We start from the raw sequence: 19880 nt of genomic DNA, 5'->3' as shown, positions 1-19880 counted from the left end.
GCCAGGCTGGTCTCGAACTCCTGACCCCCAGGTGATCCTCCCACCTTGGTCTTCCAAAGTGCTGGGATTACAGGCGTGAGCCATTGTGCCCTGCCTGCTTTTGCCTTTTAATATTGTGTCTGGTGTATTTTATCTACTGAAGTTTTTTTGTATTTGTTTTTTTAAAGAGATGGGATCTTGCTCTGTCACCCAGGCTGGAGTGTAGTGGTGCAGTCATAGCTCACTGCAGCCTTGAGCTCCTGGGATTAAGTGATCTTCTCACCTCAGCGTCCTGTGTAGCTGGGACAATAGGCACAAGCCGCCATGCCTGGTTAATTAAAAAAAAATTTTTTTGGCCAGGCGCAGTAGCTCACGCCTGTGATCCCAGCCCTTTGGGAGGCCGAGGCGGGTGGATTACGAGGTCAGGAGTTCAAGACCAGCCTGACCAACATGGTGAAACCCCGTCTCTACTAAAAATACAAAAATTAGCTGGGCATGATGGAGCATGCCTGTAATCCCAGCTACTCGAGAGGCTGAGGCAGGAGAATCGCTTGAACTGGGACCCAGGAGGCGGAGGTAGCAGTGAACGAGATCGTGCCGCTGCACTCCAGTGTGGGCTACAGAGCGAGACTGTCTTAAAAAAAAAAAAAAATTTTGTTTTTGCAGGGTCAGGGTCACGCTATGTTCCTCAAGCTGGTCTCGAACTTCTGGCCCCAAGCAATCCTGCCTTGGCCTCCCACAGTGCTGGGATGACAGGTGTGAGCCACTGCACCCAGCCTCTACTGAAGTTTTAGAAATATTTAGCTTGTCAAACTATCAGTTTCTTTGTGTTTGGCCTTTGGTAGTACGGTTAGAAAGTTTATTTTTCCTAATCAGTTATGTAAGCCTAATTTATTAGATGATTTAGTGGCCTCTCCCCTGCTTGAAATGCCATTTAAAATCTATATTAAATATTCAAATATATTAGCCTTTGCTTTTAGACTTTTTATCCTGTTCCATTAACCTATCTGTGTGCTCTTTTTTCTGGGTCATTTTGCTTGTTTTTTTTTTTTTTTTTTTGAGACGGAGTCTTGCTCTGTCACCCAGGCTGGAGTGCAGTGGCACGTTCTTGGCTTACTGCAACCTCTGCCTCCCAGGTTCGAGAGATTCTCCTGCCTCAGCCTCCCGAGTAGCACGCACCACCACGCCTGGCTAATTTTTGTATTTTTAGTAGAGAACGGTTTTCATCATGTTGGCCAGGATGGTCTCGAACTCCTGACCTCAAGCAATCTGCCTGCCTTGGCCTCCCAAAGTGCTGGGATTAGACCCACGCCTGGACTGGGTCATTTTGTTTGATGTTAGTTGCTTTATATTTTGCCTGGCCTCCTTTCCTCTTATTTTCTTGATGGTTTTGTAGCCCGTTCATTAATGCGGATGAACTCCAGAATTATTTTATCACTCTCCACCCTTTGGAATTCTATTAAATTCACAAATTCGTGTAGGGAAGAAGTCTTTGTAAGATCTAATTTTCCTGTCTAAGATCGTGGTATTATGTCTCTAATTATTCACATCTTTTGTGTTCCTCAGTGAAGGTTGGTGATTTTCTTTAGATAATTCCTAGAGACATGTTTTTAGGTTTATTTCTAGGTATGTTTTGTCTTTTATTGCTCTTGTGAAACTCTTTGTTATGTGTTCTAACTGGTTATTGTTGATGTCTAGCGAAGATGCGTTTTGTATACAGTTTTTGTAAATGGCAACACTAATGGAATATGTATGCGTAAACATACATTTCTTAACATCTTCATAGGGATATAATTACACACTATAGAGTTCACCCTTCTAAATTTACACTTTAGTGTTGTTTAGTGTATTTAGTGTATTACAGAGTTGTGTAACTATCACTACCACAATCTAGGCATTTTCATCATCTCCTGAAGCAACCCAACTCCCATCAGCAATTCCTACCCATTCTCTGCTTCTGCAGTAACCACTCATCTGGCCCTGGGTTTGTGATGTGATGGAATCACACAGTAGGAGGTCTTTTGGGACTGGCTTTTTTCACTTAGCATCATGTCTACAAGGTTCACTGTGTGATGAAATGTTTACGTCAATAGTTTTTCCGTCGTTTATTTTTTTTTTTTTTTGGAGACAAAGTCTTGCTCTGTCACCCAGGCTGGAGTGCAATGGCGCGATCTTGGCTCACTGCAACCTCCTCCTCCCGGGTTCAAGCAATTCTCCTGCCTCAGCCTCCGGAGTAGCTGGGATTACAGGCGCCACCTGTAAAATTAGCCTGGCCAATTTTTGTATTCTGAGTAGAGATGGGGTTTCACCATGATGGCCAGGCATGTCTTGAACTCCTGACCTCAGGTGATCCACCTGCCTCGGCCTCCCAAAGTGCTGGGATTATAGGCGTGAGCCACCGCGCCCGGCCAGTTGTTACTTTTGGGTTTTCTTAGCAGGTAAATAATTATATGGTTTGTAAATAATGCTACTCTTTATCCACAATTATAAATTTTTATTCTTAGAACATTTTATTGAGTTTTAACTTTATTGAGTTTAAAATTTACCTACTATAAAATGCACCCATTTTAGTAAGATGTTTGAGTTAAGGTAAATGTATACACCCCGCGCTATCAAGATGTGGAACATTTCTGTCATCCCAAGGAGTTACTTGATGTCCTTTTGCTGTCAGTCCCCTCACCCCAGCCCTAGGGAACCACTGTTGGTTAATGTTACTGTTGATTAGTTTTGCCTGTTCTAGAATCATTCAGTATGTGCTCTTTACTTTTTGTCTTCCATTGTTAAAATAACGTCTCCGGGACTTACCATTGTTGGTGTGTCTATCAGTAGTTTGTACCTTTTCTCTTGTGCTGATAAATCACAATTTGTTTCTTCTTCTTCTTCTTTTTTTTTTTTTTTTCTGAGACGGAGTCTTGCTCTGTTGCCCAGGCTGGAGTGCAGTGGTGCGATCCCGGCTCACTGCAAGCTCTGCCACCCAGGTTCACGCCATTCTCCTGCCTCAGCCTCCCGAGTAGCTGGGACTACTGGCGCCCACCACCGTGCCCGGCTAATTTTTTTTTATTTTTAGTAGAGACGGTGTTTCACCGTGTTAACCAGGATGGTCTTGATCTCCTGACCTCGTGATCCGCCCGCCTCAGCCTTCCAAAGTGCTGGGATTGTTTCTTCTTTTATCTGTTGATGGACATTTGAGTTGTTCCCGGTTTTTGGCTGTTATTAATAATGCTACTTTTTGGGAGGCTGAGGCGGGCAGAACATGAGGTCAGGAGATTGAGACTATCCTGGCTAACACGGTGAAACCCCATCTCTACTAAAAATACAAAAAATTAGCCCAGCATGGTGGTGTGTGCATGTAGTCCCAGCTACTTGGGAGGCTGAGGCAGGAAAATTGCTTGAACCTGGGAGGTGGAGGTTGCTGTGAGCCAAGATCTTGCCACTGCACTCCACCCTGGGTGACAGAGCGAGACTCTGTCTCAAAAAAAAAAAAACCAAAAAAAACCAGGTAATGCTACTGTGAAAATGTTTATGTACAAGTCTTTAGGTGGACAGAGGTTTTATTTTCTCTTGGGAAAATACGCATGCGTGGAATTGCTGAGTAGCAGAAAGTGTCTTACTTGTAGAAAGTGTATGACTTGGCCAGGCGTGGTGGCTCCTACCTGTAATTCTAGCACTTTGGGAGACTGAGGCAGGTGGATCACCTGAGCTCAGGAGTTCAAGACCAGCCTGGGCAACGTGGTGAAACTCCATCTCTACTAAAATACAAAAAATTAGTCGGGTGTGGTGGCGGGCGCCTGTAGTCCCAGCTACTCAGGAGGCTGAGGCACGAGAATTACTTGATTGTGGGAGGCGGAGGTTGCAGTAAGCCGAGATGACACCACTGCACTCCAGCCTGGGCCACAGAGTGAGACTCTGTCTCCAAAAAAAAAAAAAAAAAAAAAAAGGCGTATGACTCATAATCACCTGCCATACTGATTCCATGAAGATTGTACTGTTGACCATTTCTACCAACAAGATATGAGGATTCCAGCTGCTCTGGGTTCTCTTCAGCACTCAGCGTTGCCAGTCTCTCTGATTTCAGGGAGTGTATCTCGTTGTGTCCTTGTCTGTGTTTCCCGGATGCCAGTTGCAGTTCTTTTCCACGTATGAAGACTTGCAGCCTAGCATGTGGTCTGTTTTGTTGAACGTTCCACCTGCACTTGAGAAAAATGTCTGTTCTGTTGTTGGGTAGATTGTTCTCTAAATGTCACGTAAGTAAGGTGGTTGATAGTGCTGTTTAGGTTTCAGTGATTTTCTCTCACTTGTTCTATCAGTTCCTGAGACAGGAGTGTCGAAGTTTTCAACTGTGTCTCCTTTCATTTCTCTCAGCTTTTTCTTTGCTTATTTTGAAGCTCTGTAGGTTGGTGTGTATACTTACAGAATTGTTAAGTCTTCATGATGAATTGATCCTCTTATCATGAAACATTCTGTTTATCTCTGATGATAGTACTTGTTCTGACATTTACTTTGTCTGATACTAACAGAGCCACTCCAGCTCTCTTATGATTCTTGATTGGTTGGAGTATCTTTCCTTCTGCTTACATTTAACCTAGCTATGTCTTTTTGTTTGTTTTTGTTTTTTAAGAGACAGGGTTTTGAGCCAGGCATGGTGGGCTCACGCCTGTAATCCCAGCACTTTGGGAGGTCGAGGTGGGAGGATCACCTGAGGTCAAGAGTTCAAGACCAGCCTGGCCAACATGGTGAAACCCCATCTCTGCTAAAAATACAAAAATTAGCCAGGCGTAGTGACACGTGCCTGTAATTCCAGCTACTTGGGAATCTGAGGGAGGAGAATTGCCTGAACCCGGGAGGTGGAGGTTGCAGTGAGCCGAGATCACGCCACTGCACTCCAGCCTGGGGGACGGAGCAAGACTCTGTCTCAATAAAAAAAAAAGAAAAAAAAAGAGACAGGGTTTTGCTCTGTTGCCCAGGCTGGAGTGCAATAGCAGGATCATGGCTCATTGCCGCCTTGAAATTCTGGCCTCAAATGATCCTGCCACCTTGGTCTCCCAAAGTGCTGGGAGAACAGGCGTGAGCCACCACACCTGGCCGGCCTCAGTGTCATGTTGGTGTTCACTTTTACAGTAGGTGTTTCATGTTTTTCCGTAGAATGGATGATGAACTTGTTGTTGGACATAGTGCAAGATCAGACATCTCCAGCTTCCCTTGTACATCTGGCTTTTAAATTTCTTTACATCATCACCAAGGTAAGATTTTCATAGCACTTCAGAGTTGACAGATACTTTCGTAATATACTTGGTCCAGAGGTTACCCTCCAAAATGTTATTTCTCAAGAAAGATAGTTCTTAGACACAAGTTGTGGTTTTAGTTCTGTCCATTTTTACTGTATGTTGGGGATCAGAATTGAGTGATGTGGGCCCTTTGGCTGAAACAGTGTCAAGATATTTAGCGTCTTGCATTTGAATAGATTGAAGCACCGTGTAGCTAGGAAGGGAACGGGGTGGAGATGAGACTAAATCAGAAAAACTTCTTACAAGGAAAAAGCAGGCCGGTAATCCCAGCACCTTGAGAGGCTGAGGCGGGTGGATCACCTGTTGTCAGGAGTTCGAGACCAGCCTGGCCAACATGGTGAAACCCAGTCTCTACTAAAATTACAAAAATTAGCTGGGCTTGGTGGCACATGACTGTAATCCCAGCTGCTTGGGAGGCTGAGGCGGGAGAATGGCGTGAACCTGAGAGGCAGAGGTTGCAGTGAGCCAAGATCATGCTGTTGCACTCCAGCCTGAGTGACAGAGTGAGACTCTGTGGAAATGGAAGTGCTTCCCACACTTTAATGTGCAGATGAATTTCCTGGGAATTTTGCTGTACTATAGATTTTGAGCAAGTAGGTCTAGGCTGTGGTCTCATAGTCTGCTTTTCTTACAAGCTTGCAGGTGTCTGTGTGCTGGCCCAGAGGCTCTCTGTTGGCAGTTTTGACTGTGGGAGTACTCACAGCCATCTCAGGGTGGGGCTTGGGGTTCCTAGTGGCGAGGCAGTATTTCTGTTGTCTGGCGGGAGAGTCCTTGGCCAGTGAGGGGACACTGTGGGTGGGCTGCCAAGGGCACGCCAGCCTCTGTAGCTCTGCTGTTTGAGGTTAGGATTTCTCCGGAAGGTGTGGTATCCATGAGCTTCAGGGGAGTGTTAATGAATTTGGGCCCTTGAGGTTTGTAGGCACTTATTCCTCATAAATGTCAGAGGACAGTCATATAAATGAACATATTTAATGACTGATTCCGTAAATATGGTAATGAATAACACTAGCCAATTTAGGAAGGAAAGCCTTTTTTTTTTTTTTTTTGAGAGATGGGGTCTTGCTCTGTCACTCAGGCTAGAGTGCAGTGGTGCAGTCAGCTCACTGCAGCCTCAAACTCTTGGTCTCAAATGATTCTCCCTCGTGCCTCAGCCTCACAGACTACAGGCATGTGCCACCATCCTGTCTAATTTTTAATTTTTTATGTTGCCCAGGCTAGTCTCCAACTCTTGGTCTCAAGCTATTCTTTTGCCTCAGCCTCCCAAAGTGCTGGGATTACAGGTGTGGGCCATCGCTCCTGGCCACGGGTAGCTTTCTTGTGGTGACAACAGTCTTACTAAATTGTGTCACTGTCATGTGACAATTCTCTTTGATCAGTGGGTCGCATAGGTGGTGGTTCTTGATGAAAGGGTAGAAAGGCAATTTTGCTGCTCTCTGTATTTTTAAATTTTATAATAATTCAGCATCTCTTTATTTGATAGGTTCGAGGCTATAAGACATTTCTTCGTTTATTTCCTCACGAAGTTGCTGATGTAGAGCCTGTTTTAGATTTGGTCACAAATCAGAACCCCAAGGACCATGAAGTGAGTGTCTCTGCCCCCTCCCTCGTCTCCAGCCCCTCCGTGCTCGTCCTTCCTCCCTGCCTGCCCCACCCTGCTGCACCTTCCCCTTCCTGTTTCTTTCATTTTGTCTCCCTTTGTTTTGTGTCACTCCTGCTTTCTTTTGACTTTTCCTTTACTTCTTGTACAAGTTGCTTTAAGTTATTTTCGTTTAAAATAGCCCCTTTATAAAAAAAATTATGCCTAGGTATAGTTTAACAATAAATCTGTCATTGTTTATATGTTTTTGTAACTTGTGGAAGTATAACTGTGTTGGGTTCCCAAGACCACCTCCAGGTTTGGTACTTCCCGAGCAGGACTCACAGCACTCAGCATAGATTCCTCCTTTTGGCTGTCACTTGTTATGGCAAAATAATACACAGCAAAATCAGCAAAGGGAAAAGGCACATGGGTGGGGTTTGGGGAGAACCAGGCGGGAGCTCCCAGGGTCCTCCAGTTGGGTCCCACAGGGCCTGTGTCATTCCCCCAGCAGTGAGATGTGACCACACCTGTGAGGTGTCTATCAGGGAAGCACGTTTGAGACTTGGTGCCCAGAGCTTTCACTGGGGTCTGGCCACGTGGACATCTCTGCCTGGCACGAAACAAAATTCCAGACCCCCAGCAGGAAAGCAGGCGCCAGCGGAAAGCACACGGTTTGTGCAGATTGAGCCAGCGAGGGGCCTCATCAGGCAGGGCTTGGTGGGAACCCTGCTGGCGTCCAGGTCCCTGGATGCCAGCCCAGGGCTGGCCTCGCCAGGGGCCTTGCCTCAGACGGCAGCGGGGCCTGCTATGCTCGCTGTCTTCTGCGCGGTATGTATTTGGAAGAGCACACGATTTATAACCGTGCAGTGTGGTGGCTTGTCTCGGCGTGGATGTGACTGATGAGAGCTGTGGGGCATTTCCCTGCTGCCCTGCACTCCATGCCCTTCTTTCCCTAGTACTTCTAGCGCCCCCCAGTGGAATGAGTGCAGGGACAAATTGGAATGTTTTTTACTAATTACTGAAAATAAGGATACTCCTTTTTTATTAGAAGTTGATAATTGTTTTCTTCTTTTTTTTTTTTTTTTTTTTTTAAAAGACAGAGTTTCGCTCTTGTTGCCCAGGTTAGAATGCAATGGCACAATCTTGGCTCACTGCAACCTCCGCCTCCCAGGTTCAAGCGATTCTCCTGTCAGCCTCCTGAGTAGCTGGGATTACAGACATGTGCCATCACGCCAGGGTGATTTTGTATTTTTAGTAGAAACGGGGTTTCTCTATGTTGGTCAGGCTGGTTTAGGACTGTTGACCTCGGCCGGTCACGGTGGCTCATGCCTGTAATCCCAGCACTTTGGGAGGCCGAGGTGGGCAGATCATGAGGTGAGGAGATCGAGACCATCCTGGCTAACACGGTGAAACCCTGTCTCTACTAAAAATACAAAAAATTCGCCGGGCGTGTTGGCGGGCACCTGTAGTCCCAGCTACTCAGAAGGCTGAGGCCAGAGAATGGTGTGAACCCAGAAGGCGGAGCTTGCAGTGAGCGAGATCGCGCTACTGCACTCTAGCCTGGGCAACAGAGCGAGACTCCGTCTCAAAAAAGAAAAAAGTAACTCCTGACCTCAGGTGATCTGCTCTTCTCGGCCTCCCAAAGTGCTGGGATTACAGATGTAAACCACTGCGCCTAGCCTTTTTTCTTTATTCTTAGGTGTTTTTACTTTTTATCCGTTTTTCACTTTCTCAAAAGGCCAGTTTGTATGTGGAGAGGTGCCAGCGAAGAGTAGCTGCTATATTGATGTATTATGATTTTTCTTTGTTCATTTTGATGTCTCTTTTGTCTGCTAAGTTACGGCAGTGGGTGTGTGTGGTGGGGATTCTGGGGGCATGTGGCGAGGAGTTGGTGAATGGCTTGCATTTCTGGCCCTGAGGGTGATGGCATTTGAATGGCTTTAGTAGGCATTGGGTGGGCATGGAGGGCAGTGACTTTAAGTAGATTGTGGCCAGTGGCCTCTATTTTTCAAACAAGACTCATTCTTATTGTGCTTTAATTTTTTAGACTTGGGAAACCCGCTACATGCTTTTGCTATGGCTCTCTGTGACCTGCCTAATCCCTTTTGATTTTTCTCGCCTTGACGGGAACCTCCTCACCCAGCCTGGGCAAACACGAATGTCCATAATGGACCGTATTCTCCAAATAGCAGAGGTAAATATCATGCAGATAATTAGCTGCTAATTAGTACTCACTTTCATGTTCATGCTATCTTGATGTTAGTGTTTTACTCGGTAAGCTTTTGGTACTTACATATTTATTTAACTGCTGTTTTTTTCAGTGAGGTAAAATCCCGTATGATAACTTATTTTGAAATTGTGATAATTCATGTAGGGGTCAGGTTGAGTTAGCAAATCTCATTTCTTTGTAGATGATGCAGATACTCCGTTGAGGGTAATCATGGCAGATAAGGAAGGGTTTAGTGGCAATGGTGAGAGAAAATAAGGACCCATTTGACATTTAGTTCTCAACATTATATAATATAATAGATGTTCATTTGTAGGAAAACTAGAAAATAAAGATAAGAAAAATACTAAATTTAAATTTATGAAATTCTAGCGTGAAGAGATAAGTTGTTTATTTTCTTCGAACTTTTCCTGATGTAAATATTATGCATATAAACACAGCTTATTGTATTAGTTACCTATCGGATCATAAGTAATTACCCCAAACTTGAGTGACACACATTTATCCTCTTGTAGTTTCTGTGGGTTGGGAGTCTGGCATGGCTGAGCTGGGTCCTCTGTGTCAAGCTTGCCCACAGCTGCAGTTAAAACTCGACGTGGGCAGGCTTCGCCCCAAGGCTGTTGGATTGAGGCCACCCTCAGTTCTTTGCCACCTGGGCCCCTCCAACTTAGTGGCTTATTCCATCAAAGCCTGCAAGGGAGAGACTCTGCTAATGAGATGGAAGTCATGATAATATGTTACCCGATCATGGAAGTGACGTCCCATTCCTCTGCCAGATAGTGTGGTTAGCAGCAAGCCACCAAGTCCAACCCACACAAGCGAGCACTAGGAGGCCGTCAGGCTCTGAGCCGTCTTGGTCGTCTTGGTCTTCCTGCCACGCTGACTGCGACAGCCCTGGTCAGCATTCACTGAGTGCCTGCTGTGTGCCTGGCACCGTTCAAACACTCATAGATTAATCACTTATGGATTAATAATTTAACCTGTACATTGGGCTGGGCGTGGTGGGTCACTCCTGTAATCCCAGCCCTTTGGGAGGCTGGGGCGGGCAGATCACGTGAGGTTAGGACTTCGAGACCAGCCTGGCCAACATGGTAAAACCCTGTGTCTACTAAAAATACAAAAATTAGCTGGGCCTGGTGACGCATACCTGTAATCCCAGCTACTCAAGAGGCTGAGGCAGAAGAATCGCTTGAACCTGGGAGGTGGAGATTGTAATGAGCTGAGATCGCGCCACTGCACTCCAGCCTGGGTGACAGAGCGAGACTCCATCTCAAAAAAAAAAAAAAAAAAAAAAAAAAAATTTAACCTATATGTTGATGATTGATAGATCATCAGTGATTAATTAACTGTGATTAATAATCATTTAATTCTCCTTCATGAGGCTGTTGACAATTCTTACCCTCATTTAACTGAGAAGGCAACAGGCATAAAGATTAATAACTGAGTTTACTTTGCTCATAAGTGGTGGATCCATGTTTGAATCCAGGCGGTTTATCTCTGGAGTCTGTGCTCTTCATCAGGGCTCAGCATTGCCCCATGACCTGCTGTTCTGAGTCCTTTTTACCCTCAGCAACACGTTCTTAGTGTCTTACGACGTCAGAAAGTGTCCCCCTCATAATCGTTAAGGGAAAAGGTACTCCATTGTAATCTAATTTAAAATTCTCTTTGATGGATGTTTCGTTTGTTCTTGTTTTGTTATGTTAGAGGTAGAGTGGTGATGGGCTGGGTGCGGTGGCTCACGCCTGTAATCCCAGCACTCTGGGAGGCCAAGGTGAGCAGATCACCTGAGGTTGGGAGTTCGAGACCAGCCTGACCAACATGGAGAAACCTCGTCTCTACTAAAAATACAACATTAGGTGGGCGTGGTGGCGTGCGCCTGTAATCCCAGCTACTCAGGAGGCTGAGGCAGGAGAATCGCTTGAACCTGGGAGGCAGAGGTTGTGGTCAGCTGATATCCTGCCATTGCACTCCACCCTGAGCAACAAGAGTGAAACTCCACCTCAAAAAAAAAAAAAAAGTAGTGTGGTTTACCCACCCTTGTTTACTTGTCTGTGGAGAGGGACTGCCAGGTCAAGGAAACATGGTTCGTCAAGACTTGGCACTCTGTGATTGCCGTTAGAAATCCTGCCCTGGAGGCCGGGCGTGGTGGCTCACGCCTGAAATCCCAGCACTTTGGGAGGCCGAGGCAGGTGGGTCACAAGGTCAGGAGTTCGAGACCAGCCTGGACAAGATGGTGAAACCCCGTCTCTACTAAAAATACAAAAATTAGCCGGGCATGGTGGCTAGCGCCTGTGATCCTTACATACTTATTCAACTGTTCTCCTACAAATGAACAGCTACTCGGGAGGCTGAGGCAGAGAATTGCTTGAACCCGGGAGGGAGAGGTTGCAGTGAGCCAAGATTGCACCAACTGCACTCCAGCCTGGGCAGCAGAGCAAGACTCCGTCTCACAAAAAAAAAAAAAAAAAAAAAAAAAGCCCGCCCCAGAAAAAAAGATCTTCTAAACGTATCGTTTTGGGGAAAGAAAAAAAAAACTAGCCGAGACAAGCATTGGAAATCACCCAGGCTGGAGTGCAGTGGCGCGATCTCGGCTCACTGCAGGCTCCGCCCCCAGGGTTCACGCCATTCTCCTGCCTCAGCCTCCTGAGTAGCTGGGACTACAGGCGCCAGCCTACTCGCCCGGCTAGTTTTTTGTATTTTTAGTAGAGACGGGGTTTCACCGTGTTAGCCAGGATGGTCTCAATCTTCTGACCTCGTGATCCTCCCGCTTCGGCCTCCCAAAGTGCTGGGATTACAGGCGTGAGCCACCGCGCCCGGCCAAGCATTGGAAACATTTTAAGGCAGCCCTCCCAAAAATAAATCTAGCTGGGCATGGAGGTTTCATGCCTGTAATTCCAGCACTTTGGGAGGCCAGGGCGAGAGGATAGCTTGAGCCCAGGAGTTTGAGAGCAGCCTAGGCAATATAATGTGACTCAGTCTCTACCAAAAAGCAAAAGAAAATTAGCCAGGTGTGGTAGTACACCCTTTGGTCCCAGCTATTCTGGAGGCTGAGGTGGGAGGGTCACTTGAGCTGGGGAGGTTGGTGCTGCAGTGAGTTTTTTTTTTTTTTTGAGATGGAGTCTTGCACTGTCACCCATGCTGGAGTGCAGTGGTCTAATCTCAACTCACTGCAGCCCCTGCCTTTGAGACTCAAGCAATCCTCCCACCTCAGCCTCCTGAGTAGCTGGGATTACAGGTGTGCGCCATCATGCCTGGCCAATTTTTGTATCATTAGTAGAGACGGGGTTTTACCATATTGACCAGGCTGGTCTCAAACTCCTGACCTCAGGTGATCCGCCTGCCCCAGCCTCTCAAAGTGCTGGGATTACAGGTGTGAGCCACAGCGCCCAGCCTACAGTAAGCTTTGCTCGCACCACCGTACTCCAGCCTGGGTGACAGAGCGAGACCTGGTCTCAAAACAACAACAAAAAACCCCCAAGACCAGCTACTGGGGAGGCTGAGGCAGGAGAATGGCGTGAACCTGGGAGGCAGAGCTTGCAGTGAGCCGAGATTGCACCACTGCACTCCAGCTTGGGCGAGAGCGCAAGACTCCATCTCAAAAAAAAAAAAAAAAAAAAAAACCCAAAAATATATAAATATATATACCTACTATGTACTCCAAAAATTAAACACTAAAAATTAAAAAAACGAGGCATTTGTAGTAAATCTAGGTGCTCTTCAGTTTGAACAGGGCCTCTTATCTAGTCTGAATACTCCAATACTGATGGTTCCCTTGTGCTGGAAGGCATATTAGGTGCTCAATGAATACTCTTGATTCTTTGTTACAATTGGGTAACTCCTTTGTTGACATTCTCCTGCTCTGTTCTTGGAAATGTGTGTTTCAAGGGGGTGTGACCAAATGCCCCCGTGTGGCTCAGGCACTTACCTGGGGGAGTGTGGCAGCTATAGCCCTTGGCTCACATTGAAGAGAGGTTTTTTTTGCAGCTTTGGACTTAGGCCTGTGCTGGTTTATGAACCTGGGCCCTCGGGGAGCTGGTGAGGGTGGGAGTGGTGACTGTGTGGTGTCCCCGAGGCTGGCATGTGCAGGAGTGACTGTGCCTGCTTCGCGACCGCGTGGGGTCCCCAAGGCTGGCATGTCCAGGAGTGACCGTGTCTGTGCTTCACCCTTTCTTGCAGTCCTACTTGATTGTCAGTGACAAGGCCCGAGATGCAGCTGCCGTCCTTGTGTCCAGGTAAGTTTCCATGGCACGTTTCTTGATGCGTGGCTGGCGGGTTCTGAGAGGGGTTTGTTTGGGTACATGTTTCATGTGTGTCTTCAGTCCTCAGACGAAGGACCCAGGGAAGTCTTTGGACTCCTCAGACTCTGTGGCTTTCTCTGAGGGAGCGTGTAGCAGTGTTTGGGCACAGAAGACCTCTGACCCTGAAGTGACCACCCTCAGTGGTGGTTTGGGGTGCTGGTGGGGCTCACCTGACAGGCCCATCGACAGGAGTGCAGGTCTGGAAGAGGCGTGGCCGTCATCCCTGGGGCGCAGCCCCCCCACAGGGATGGGGTGGCAGTTACGAGATGATGGGTGGCAGTGGGCCCCTGTGACTGCGGATGAGAATCCCCCAACGTCCTGTTGTAACTGCACCCCCCGTGTGCCCCAGACAGGGGAAGGCGGTTTTCTCTGCTGAGCGCAGCAGGTCTGCGGTGTTGGAAAGATACCAAGGATGTGTGTATAGACTGAGCGAACCTGTTTCATGAGATGAAAGAAGGAAGAAAGCAATATTTCTAATCAGTATTTTACATGACACGTGATTTTAAGTACGTATGTAGTTTACTAAGTCAGAACAGTTGGCATTTTCCCCCTCTGCAATGGTGAAAGTCGAAAGCTGGTCCTAAAACCTTTCGGTGGTTGTGGTTGGGAATATGGTCAGTGCCTCATGCAGTGTCACCTTCACTTGGGTGTGTAGTTGCAACTTGCACAGCTTCTTTCCCAGAGAAGTGGGAGGAGAGAAGCTTCCTTGGTGGGGCAGTTGGAGGCATTGGATGAAGGGTTTGTGACAGCCTGGAGCTGAGGAAGGAATGCCTGAGTCCCCTGGAGCAGGTGAGGCCCCTCCCGAGAGGGCAGAGGCTGCTTCCTGTCTTGTCAAGGACATAAAAAGATGATTGTCTAATTATAAAAGTAATCTGTGTGTATTTAGATAATAGAGTATGAAGTACAAAATAAAACCCTTGAGTGCTTTCATCCCATGGGGGTGTGATGGTCCCTGTCTCCCTACCAGGTGGCGCCAACTCTGTCCATGGTCTCCCCGCGGGGCGGCACCAACTCTGTCCATGGCTCCGTTGCTGCACTCAACTTCTTTGCACCGCAGACCAGGAGATGGGCCTGGTGCGCCATTGTCTTCTTCCAAAACGAGATGACCTGGTGCGAGTGTATTTTTTCTTTTTCTTTCTTTCTTTTTTTTTATTTTATTGAGATGGAGTCTCGCTTTGTCGCCCAGGCTGGAGTGCAGTGGCGCAATCTCGGCTCACTGCAAGCTCCGCCTCCCAGGTTCACACCATTCTCCTGCCTCAGCCTCCCAAGTAGCTGGGACTACAGGTGCCCGCCACCACGCCTGGCTAATTTTTTTTTTTTTGTATTTTTAGTAGAGACGGGGTTTCACTGTGTTAGCCAGGATGGTCTCCATCTCCTGACCTCATGATCCGCCCACCTCGGTCTCCCAAAGTGCTGGGATTACAGGTGTGAGCCACTGCGCCCGGCCCGAGTGTGTCTTTTCTACCTGTCGTTTGTGGTGGGACATTTAGACTGCTGCCCTCCCAATTTGGTATTAAAACTCAGTGTTGCAAACGGTCCACGTAAAATTGTGTACCATTCTGAATGATTTCTAGGGATGAGTTTCTACAAGTGGAATGAACATTTTCAGGGTCTGAATGCAATTACTGGAGAGGCTGAACCAGTTGAAAGTTCTTTCCCCATATTTACCAGTATTTACCAGTTGGGTCAAACCTTAAGAATGTTTGCTAACTTCGTTCAATGGAAAATAGTATCTGCTTTTATTCTTACTTTTCTTAGCGGCAGTACTGAGGGTTGGGTAGATTTTTGCCGAGCTTGGCTCTGTGGAGTACGGTGCCTGTGGGCCAGGGGGAGGCACCGTCTGAGTGCTTCTCCCTCCGTGGGGTCCTCCGGCAAAAGTGAGAGCGCTGGCTGGGGATCCCGGGCGGACTCCTGGCGAGATATCGCAGCGCCACCTAGTGCCGGGATGAGCAGGTGCTTCTCGGCCGAGCCAGTGTCAGTGCACAACACCTGAGCCTGGGATCCAGGGGAGGGGCGGTGCCATGGAGCCTTTTTCCCCCTTGGTCTCGCACGCTGATTCTCAAGAGTGTTTGAGAGTGGCGGATGCCGTCAGTGGAAGAGCTCTTACAGGTGCTTGGCCGGTTCCCTCCACACCTCCCAGACTCACCGCAGGTTCTGAGTTTCCTGTACTTCTCAGACCCCTTTTTGGTGAGGATTGTTCAAGTAAGGCCAGGGCTGCGAGGGGTCCTGTGCCAGCATTTGTCTGCAGTGCAGGTTCGTTTTCTGCTCTCCAGGGAGGAGCAGCCTGCTCAAGCCCACTTTGCACTCAGGATTGAATGCTTCTCCCTGTATCACTGGCGGCTCTACAGCTGCATCCGTCTCCCTTGATTAACTGAGCTTGCCAACATCCACAGAGTTGTAGGTGGTGCTTGGTGTTATATTGTTGCTAGAACGTGCAGATTGAGTGCTGCTTTAGAAACCCTTTAATAGAAAATATGCCTTTCACCAGGCGCGGTGGCTCATGCTTGTAATCTCAGCACTTTGGGAGGCTGAGGTGGGTGGATCATCTGAGGTCAGGAGTTCAAGACCAGCCTGGCCAACATGGTGAAACCCTGTCTCCACTGAAATTACAAAAAAATTAGCTGGCTGTGGTGGTGCGTGCCTCTAATTCCAGATACTTGCGAGGCTGAGGCAGGAGAATTGCTTGAGCCCAGAAGGTAGAGGTTGCAGTGAGCAGAGATCACACCATTGCACTCCCGCCTGGGCAACAGAGCAAGACTCCATCTCAAAAAAAAAAAAAAACAAACAAAAAACAGGTATGCTGTATGTAGAAAAGTTGGAAATCTTGGCGTGGCATGGTGGCATGCGCCTGTGGTCCCAGCTATTCCGAAGGCTGGGTGGGAGGATCACTTGAGCCCAGAAGGCTGATGTTTCAGTGAGCTGTGATCGCGCCACTGCGTTCCAGCCTGGACAACAGAGCAAGACCCTGTCTCAAAAAAAAGTTGGAAATCTTGAAACATAGAAGTTGGAAAAAAAATATGTAGGTAATTCTTATCCACAGTACGTATACCGTGTTTATCTTTTTTGTACTGTTATGAAATGTAATGTGCACAGCATCTTAACAAGTCAGCATCGTGCTTCTTCACCTAATTTCACTTAACTGCTGATGAATGACTCCGTCATATTCTGCTGTGTTTCGATACTGCACTCAGCTCTGTCGCTTCCTGTCTCTTGTGAGCAGTCACGGATGCCTGGGTTTCTCGTGTCAGGATTGTTTCGTGAGGGTAGGCCCTTAGAGATGGACTTCTGGGTTCCAGGACATGAAACCAGTGTTGGGGTCTGCACACCTGGTGGCTCTCAGCTGCTCTCTGAGCAGTGCCTTGGTGGCTGAGGCAGCCCCAGGAACACCCCACCCCCAAATTGGACTAAACATGGTGTCACTCATTGCAGATATTTAATTGGCATCACACTGATTGCCCTCACCTTAGGTGTTACATACTCCGCTTCGTGACCTGACTCTGAGTTTCCTCCCGTGAAGGACGATGGGGATTGCCCCAGGTGGTTGTTGGCCTTTTCCTTTTTTTTTGGACCAAAGTTTTAATTTTAATTTCAAACCATTTTTTTCTCTTTTATTTAGTTATTTTTACTTTTAAGCCTGAAGTCTTATTAAGAGATTTAACAAGTAGTCATTTATATTTTTCTCTACCTTTTATTGCTTAAGACAGAGTTATTGATTCATTTGGAGTTTCTTTTGGTCTACAGTGGAACCCTGCCCTTCCCAGTAGGTAACCAGTTGCTTTAGTGCCATTTTGTATCCCGCTTTTCCATTCATTTCTAATACTCTGTAGGAACTCAGTGTGTGTGCGTTTTAAAGGGAATAGGGTTTGTCACCACCTTGGTGCTGCTTCCTTCTGCGATGAAGTTAACTGCCCTGACCCCCTTTTGCAGATGCACTAAAGTTAACTCTCCTGGGGAGGACGCATGAGTTTCTTTCTTTTTTCTTTTCTTTTCGAGACAGGGTCTCACTCTGTTGCCCAGGCTGGAGTGCAGTGGCGTGATCTCAGCTTACTGCAACCTCCACCTCCTAGGCTCAAGCAGTCCTCCCACCTTAGCCTCCCCAGTAGTTGGGACTGCAGGCGCATGCCACGACACCTAGCCACTTTCTTCTTCTTGTTCTTTTTCTTGTTCTTTTTCTTTTTGAGGCAGAGCTTTGCTCTTGTTGCCCAGGCTGGAGTGCAATGGCATGATCTCGGCTCCACTGCATCCTCCGCCTGCCTGGTTCAAGCGATTATCTTTCCTCAGCCTCCTGAGTAGCTGGGATTACAGATGTGCGCCACCACCCCTGGCTAATTTTTGTATTTTTAGTAGAGACGGGGTTTCACCATAGTGGCCAGGCTGGTCTCAAACTCCTGACCTCAGGTGATCCACCCATCTTGACCTCCCAATGTGTTGAGATTACAGGCATGAGCCACTGTGCCCGGCCACGCTTCTCTAATTTTTGTATTGTTTTCTAGAGATGGGGTTTATTTATTTATTTATTTATTTATTTATTTATTTATTTATTTTTGTCGGGATCTTGCTGTCTTGCCAGGCTGGAGTGCAATGGTGTGATCTTGGCTCACTGTAACCTCCGTCTCCTGGGTTCAAGTGATTCTCATGCCTCAGCCTCCTGAGTAGCTGGGATTACAGGCATGCGCCACCACGCCCAGCTAATTTTTTAATATTTTTAGTAGAGATGGGGTGCGAGACAGGCTGTTCTCGAACTTCTGACATTGTGATCCACCCGTCTTGGCCTCCCAAAGTGCTGGGATTACAGGCTTGAGCCACCGCGCCTGGCCAAGATGGGGTCTCACCATGTTTCCCAGGCTGGTCTTGAACTCCTGAGCTCAAGCTATTCACCCACCTCCGCCTCCCAAATTGCTGGGATTACAGGCGTGAGCCACTGTGCCCAGCCAAATGATTCTTTACTTTCTGGAAATAGGGACCTTTTCCCCCATTGTTCATGCTGAGCCCCTCCCTAAGCGTGTTCCACAGGGACAGTGGTGGAGGGGGAGGTCCTTACTGTTATGAGCAGTTGGCAGGTGCCAGCCGTCCCGTCAGCTGGGCAGCGCTTCTGTTTTGTGACGGCCATGACAGAGTAGGACGGCACGTGTGTGGCTGTCTCCTGCGTGTTAAGTGCCCTGAGAGGGCTTGTCCCCACAGAAGCATGGAGCCGGCTCTCGTGCAGGCCGACTGGATGGATGTGCTGGAACGAGGGCGGGGAAGGTAGGATAGCCAGAGTTGAAGTTGCAGTGGAAATGACATGGGGGCTGGAGGGAGGGTGGGCGTCGTAGCCTGGCAGCTCCAGCTTCCACGTCTCATCCTGCCTGGGGTCTCCACATAGCTGTCTCGTGGGCGTCACACGTGGCAGTCCCCCACGTGGACTCCTCTGCCTCCTGGCCCGCCCAAGTGTCCCTTCCGGGAAGTGGCCCCGTGGCTGTTGAGGGAGCACCTTGTGCCTCCCTCCTGGCATCACTGCCGTCTCCTTCCCCCCTCCCCATAAAGGTGTGGCCAGGATGCCAGTCAGACCTACCGGCATGGCCTGAAGAGACGGCGGGCAGGCTTGGCCACTCCTGCCCCCAGCAGCTCTCCCACTTGGCTGCTTCCAACCACGTTGCCTTTGCAGTTCTCGAGTTCCCTTGGCTCCCTTCTGCCCTGGGCCCTGGTTCTCCTGCTTCCCTGGGCAGCAGCACTTTCCTACTAGGTTTTGCAGCCCCCCTCGTTGAGCTCCGTGGCTTCACGTCCTTTCTCTAACGAGGCCATGCCCTCCCCCTATTTCCTTTGTGACATTTCTTTGCACTTTGGAAGTCCCCAGCTGTTTGCCATTTCTCTCCAGAGTGTCAGCTGTTGGGGGGAAGGGCCTTGTCTGTTCTCTGAGTGGCAGTGCCACTCTCGATCATGGAGGCAAGCTGGGGGCCTGGCCTGTGAACTGCTGGTGGAGAAATAAGGAGGACTCGGGCTAGTTAGCCGGGCATGGTGGTGGGCACCTGTAGTCCCAGCTACTTGTGAGGCTGAGGCAGGAGAATTGCTTGAACCCGGGAGGCGGAGGTTGCAGTGAGTTAGGATCACACCACTGCATTCCAGCCTGGGTGACAGCACGAGACTCCATCTCAAAAAAAAAGGAGAACTTGGGCTTTTGATTTGGGAGCTCTGTGTGCTCAGGGTGTCCTGCGCTGAGGCTGGGCTGCAAGAGGGGTGGGGAGTGTGAGCACTACCTGGAACATGAGGCCCAGTCCAGCAGGGAAGACTTTCATGGGGCTACACGAGCGGCTGGCTGTGGAAACAGGCCTGTGCACACGACACATAGGAGGTGCAGGGGAGGGAGGTCCGAGGGGCTGGGGCCAGCTGCCGGGGCCAGACCTTGCACGTGGGCACGGTGTCCTGAGGTTAAGGGATGCAGAGTTGGGTCCAGGGAGGAGGGAGGGGCTTAGACGTGTGCAGGGGCTCCCTGGCGGTGATGGGGACAGGTAAAACGGGGGGGCGTGAAGGGGGCA

General features: G+C 48.4%; 1 protein-coding gene across 3 annotated transcripts in view; it reads left to right on the top strand.

The window, feature by feature from the left end:
* Positions 1 to 19880, top strand: part of TBCD (tubulin folding cofactor D) — a 195197-nt gene that overhangs the window by 7887 nt on the left and 167430 nt on the right. For all 3 annotated transcript variants that reach the window (XM_055240525.2, XM_063617094.1, XM_063617093.1), the window contains 4 exons: positions 5122 to 5219; positions 6745 to 6846; positions 8891 to 9037; positions 13247 to 13302. In XM_055240525.2, coding sequence (XP_055096500.1) covers positions 5122 to 5219; positions 6745 to 6846; positions 8891 to 9037; positions 13247 to 13302 — 403 coding nt within the window. The remainder of the gene's footprint in view (positions 1 to 5121; positions 5220 to 6744; positions 6847 to 8890; positions 9038 to 13246; positions 13303 to 19880) is intronic.

This window comes from Symphalangus syndactylus, chromosome 14, assembly GCF_028878055.3.
Source record: "Symphalangus syndactylus isolate Jambi chromosome 14, NHGRI_mSymSyn1-v2.1_pri, whole genome shotgun sequence".
Classification (NCBI taxonomy): domain Eukaryota; kingdom Metazoa; phylum Chordata; class Mammalia; order Primates; family Hylobatidae; genus Symphalangus; species Symphalangus syndactylus.
Note: the sequence above shows the minus strand (reverse complement) of the source record. Positions and strands in the feature narration are given on the sequence as shown.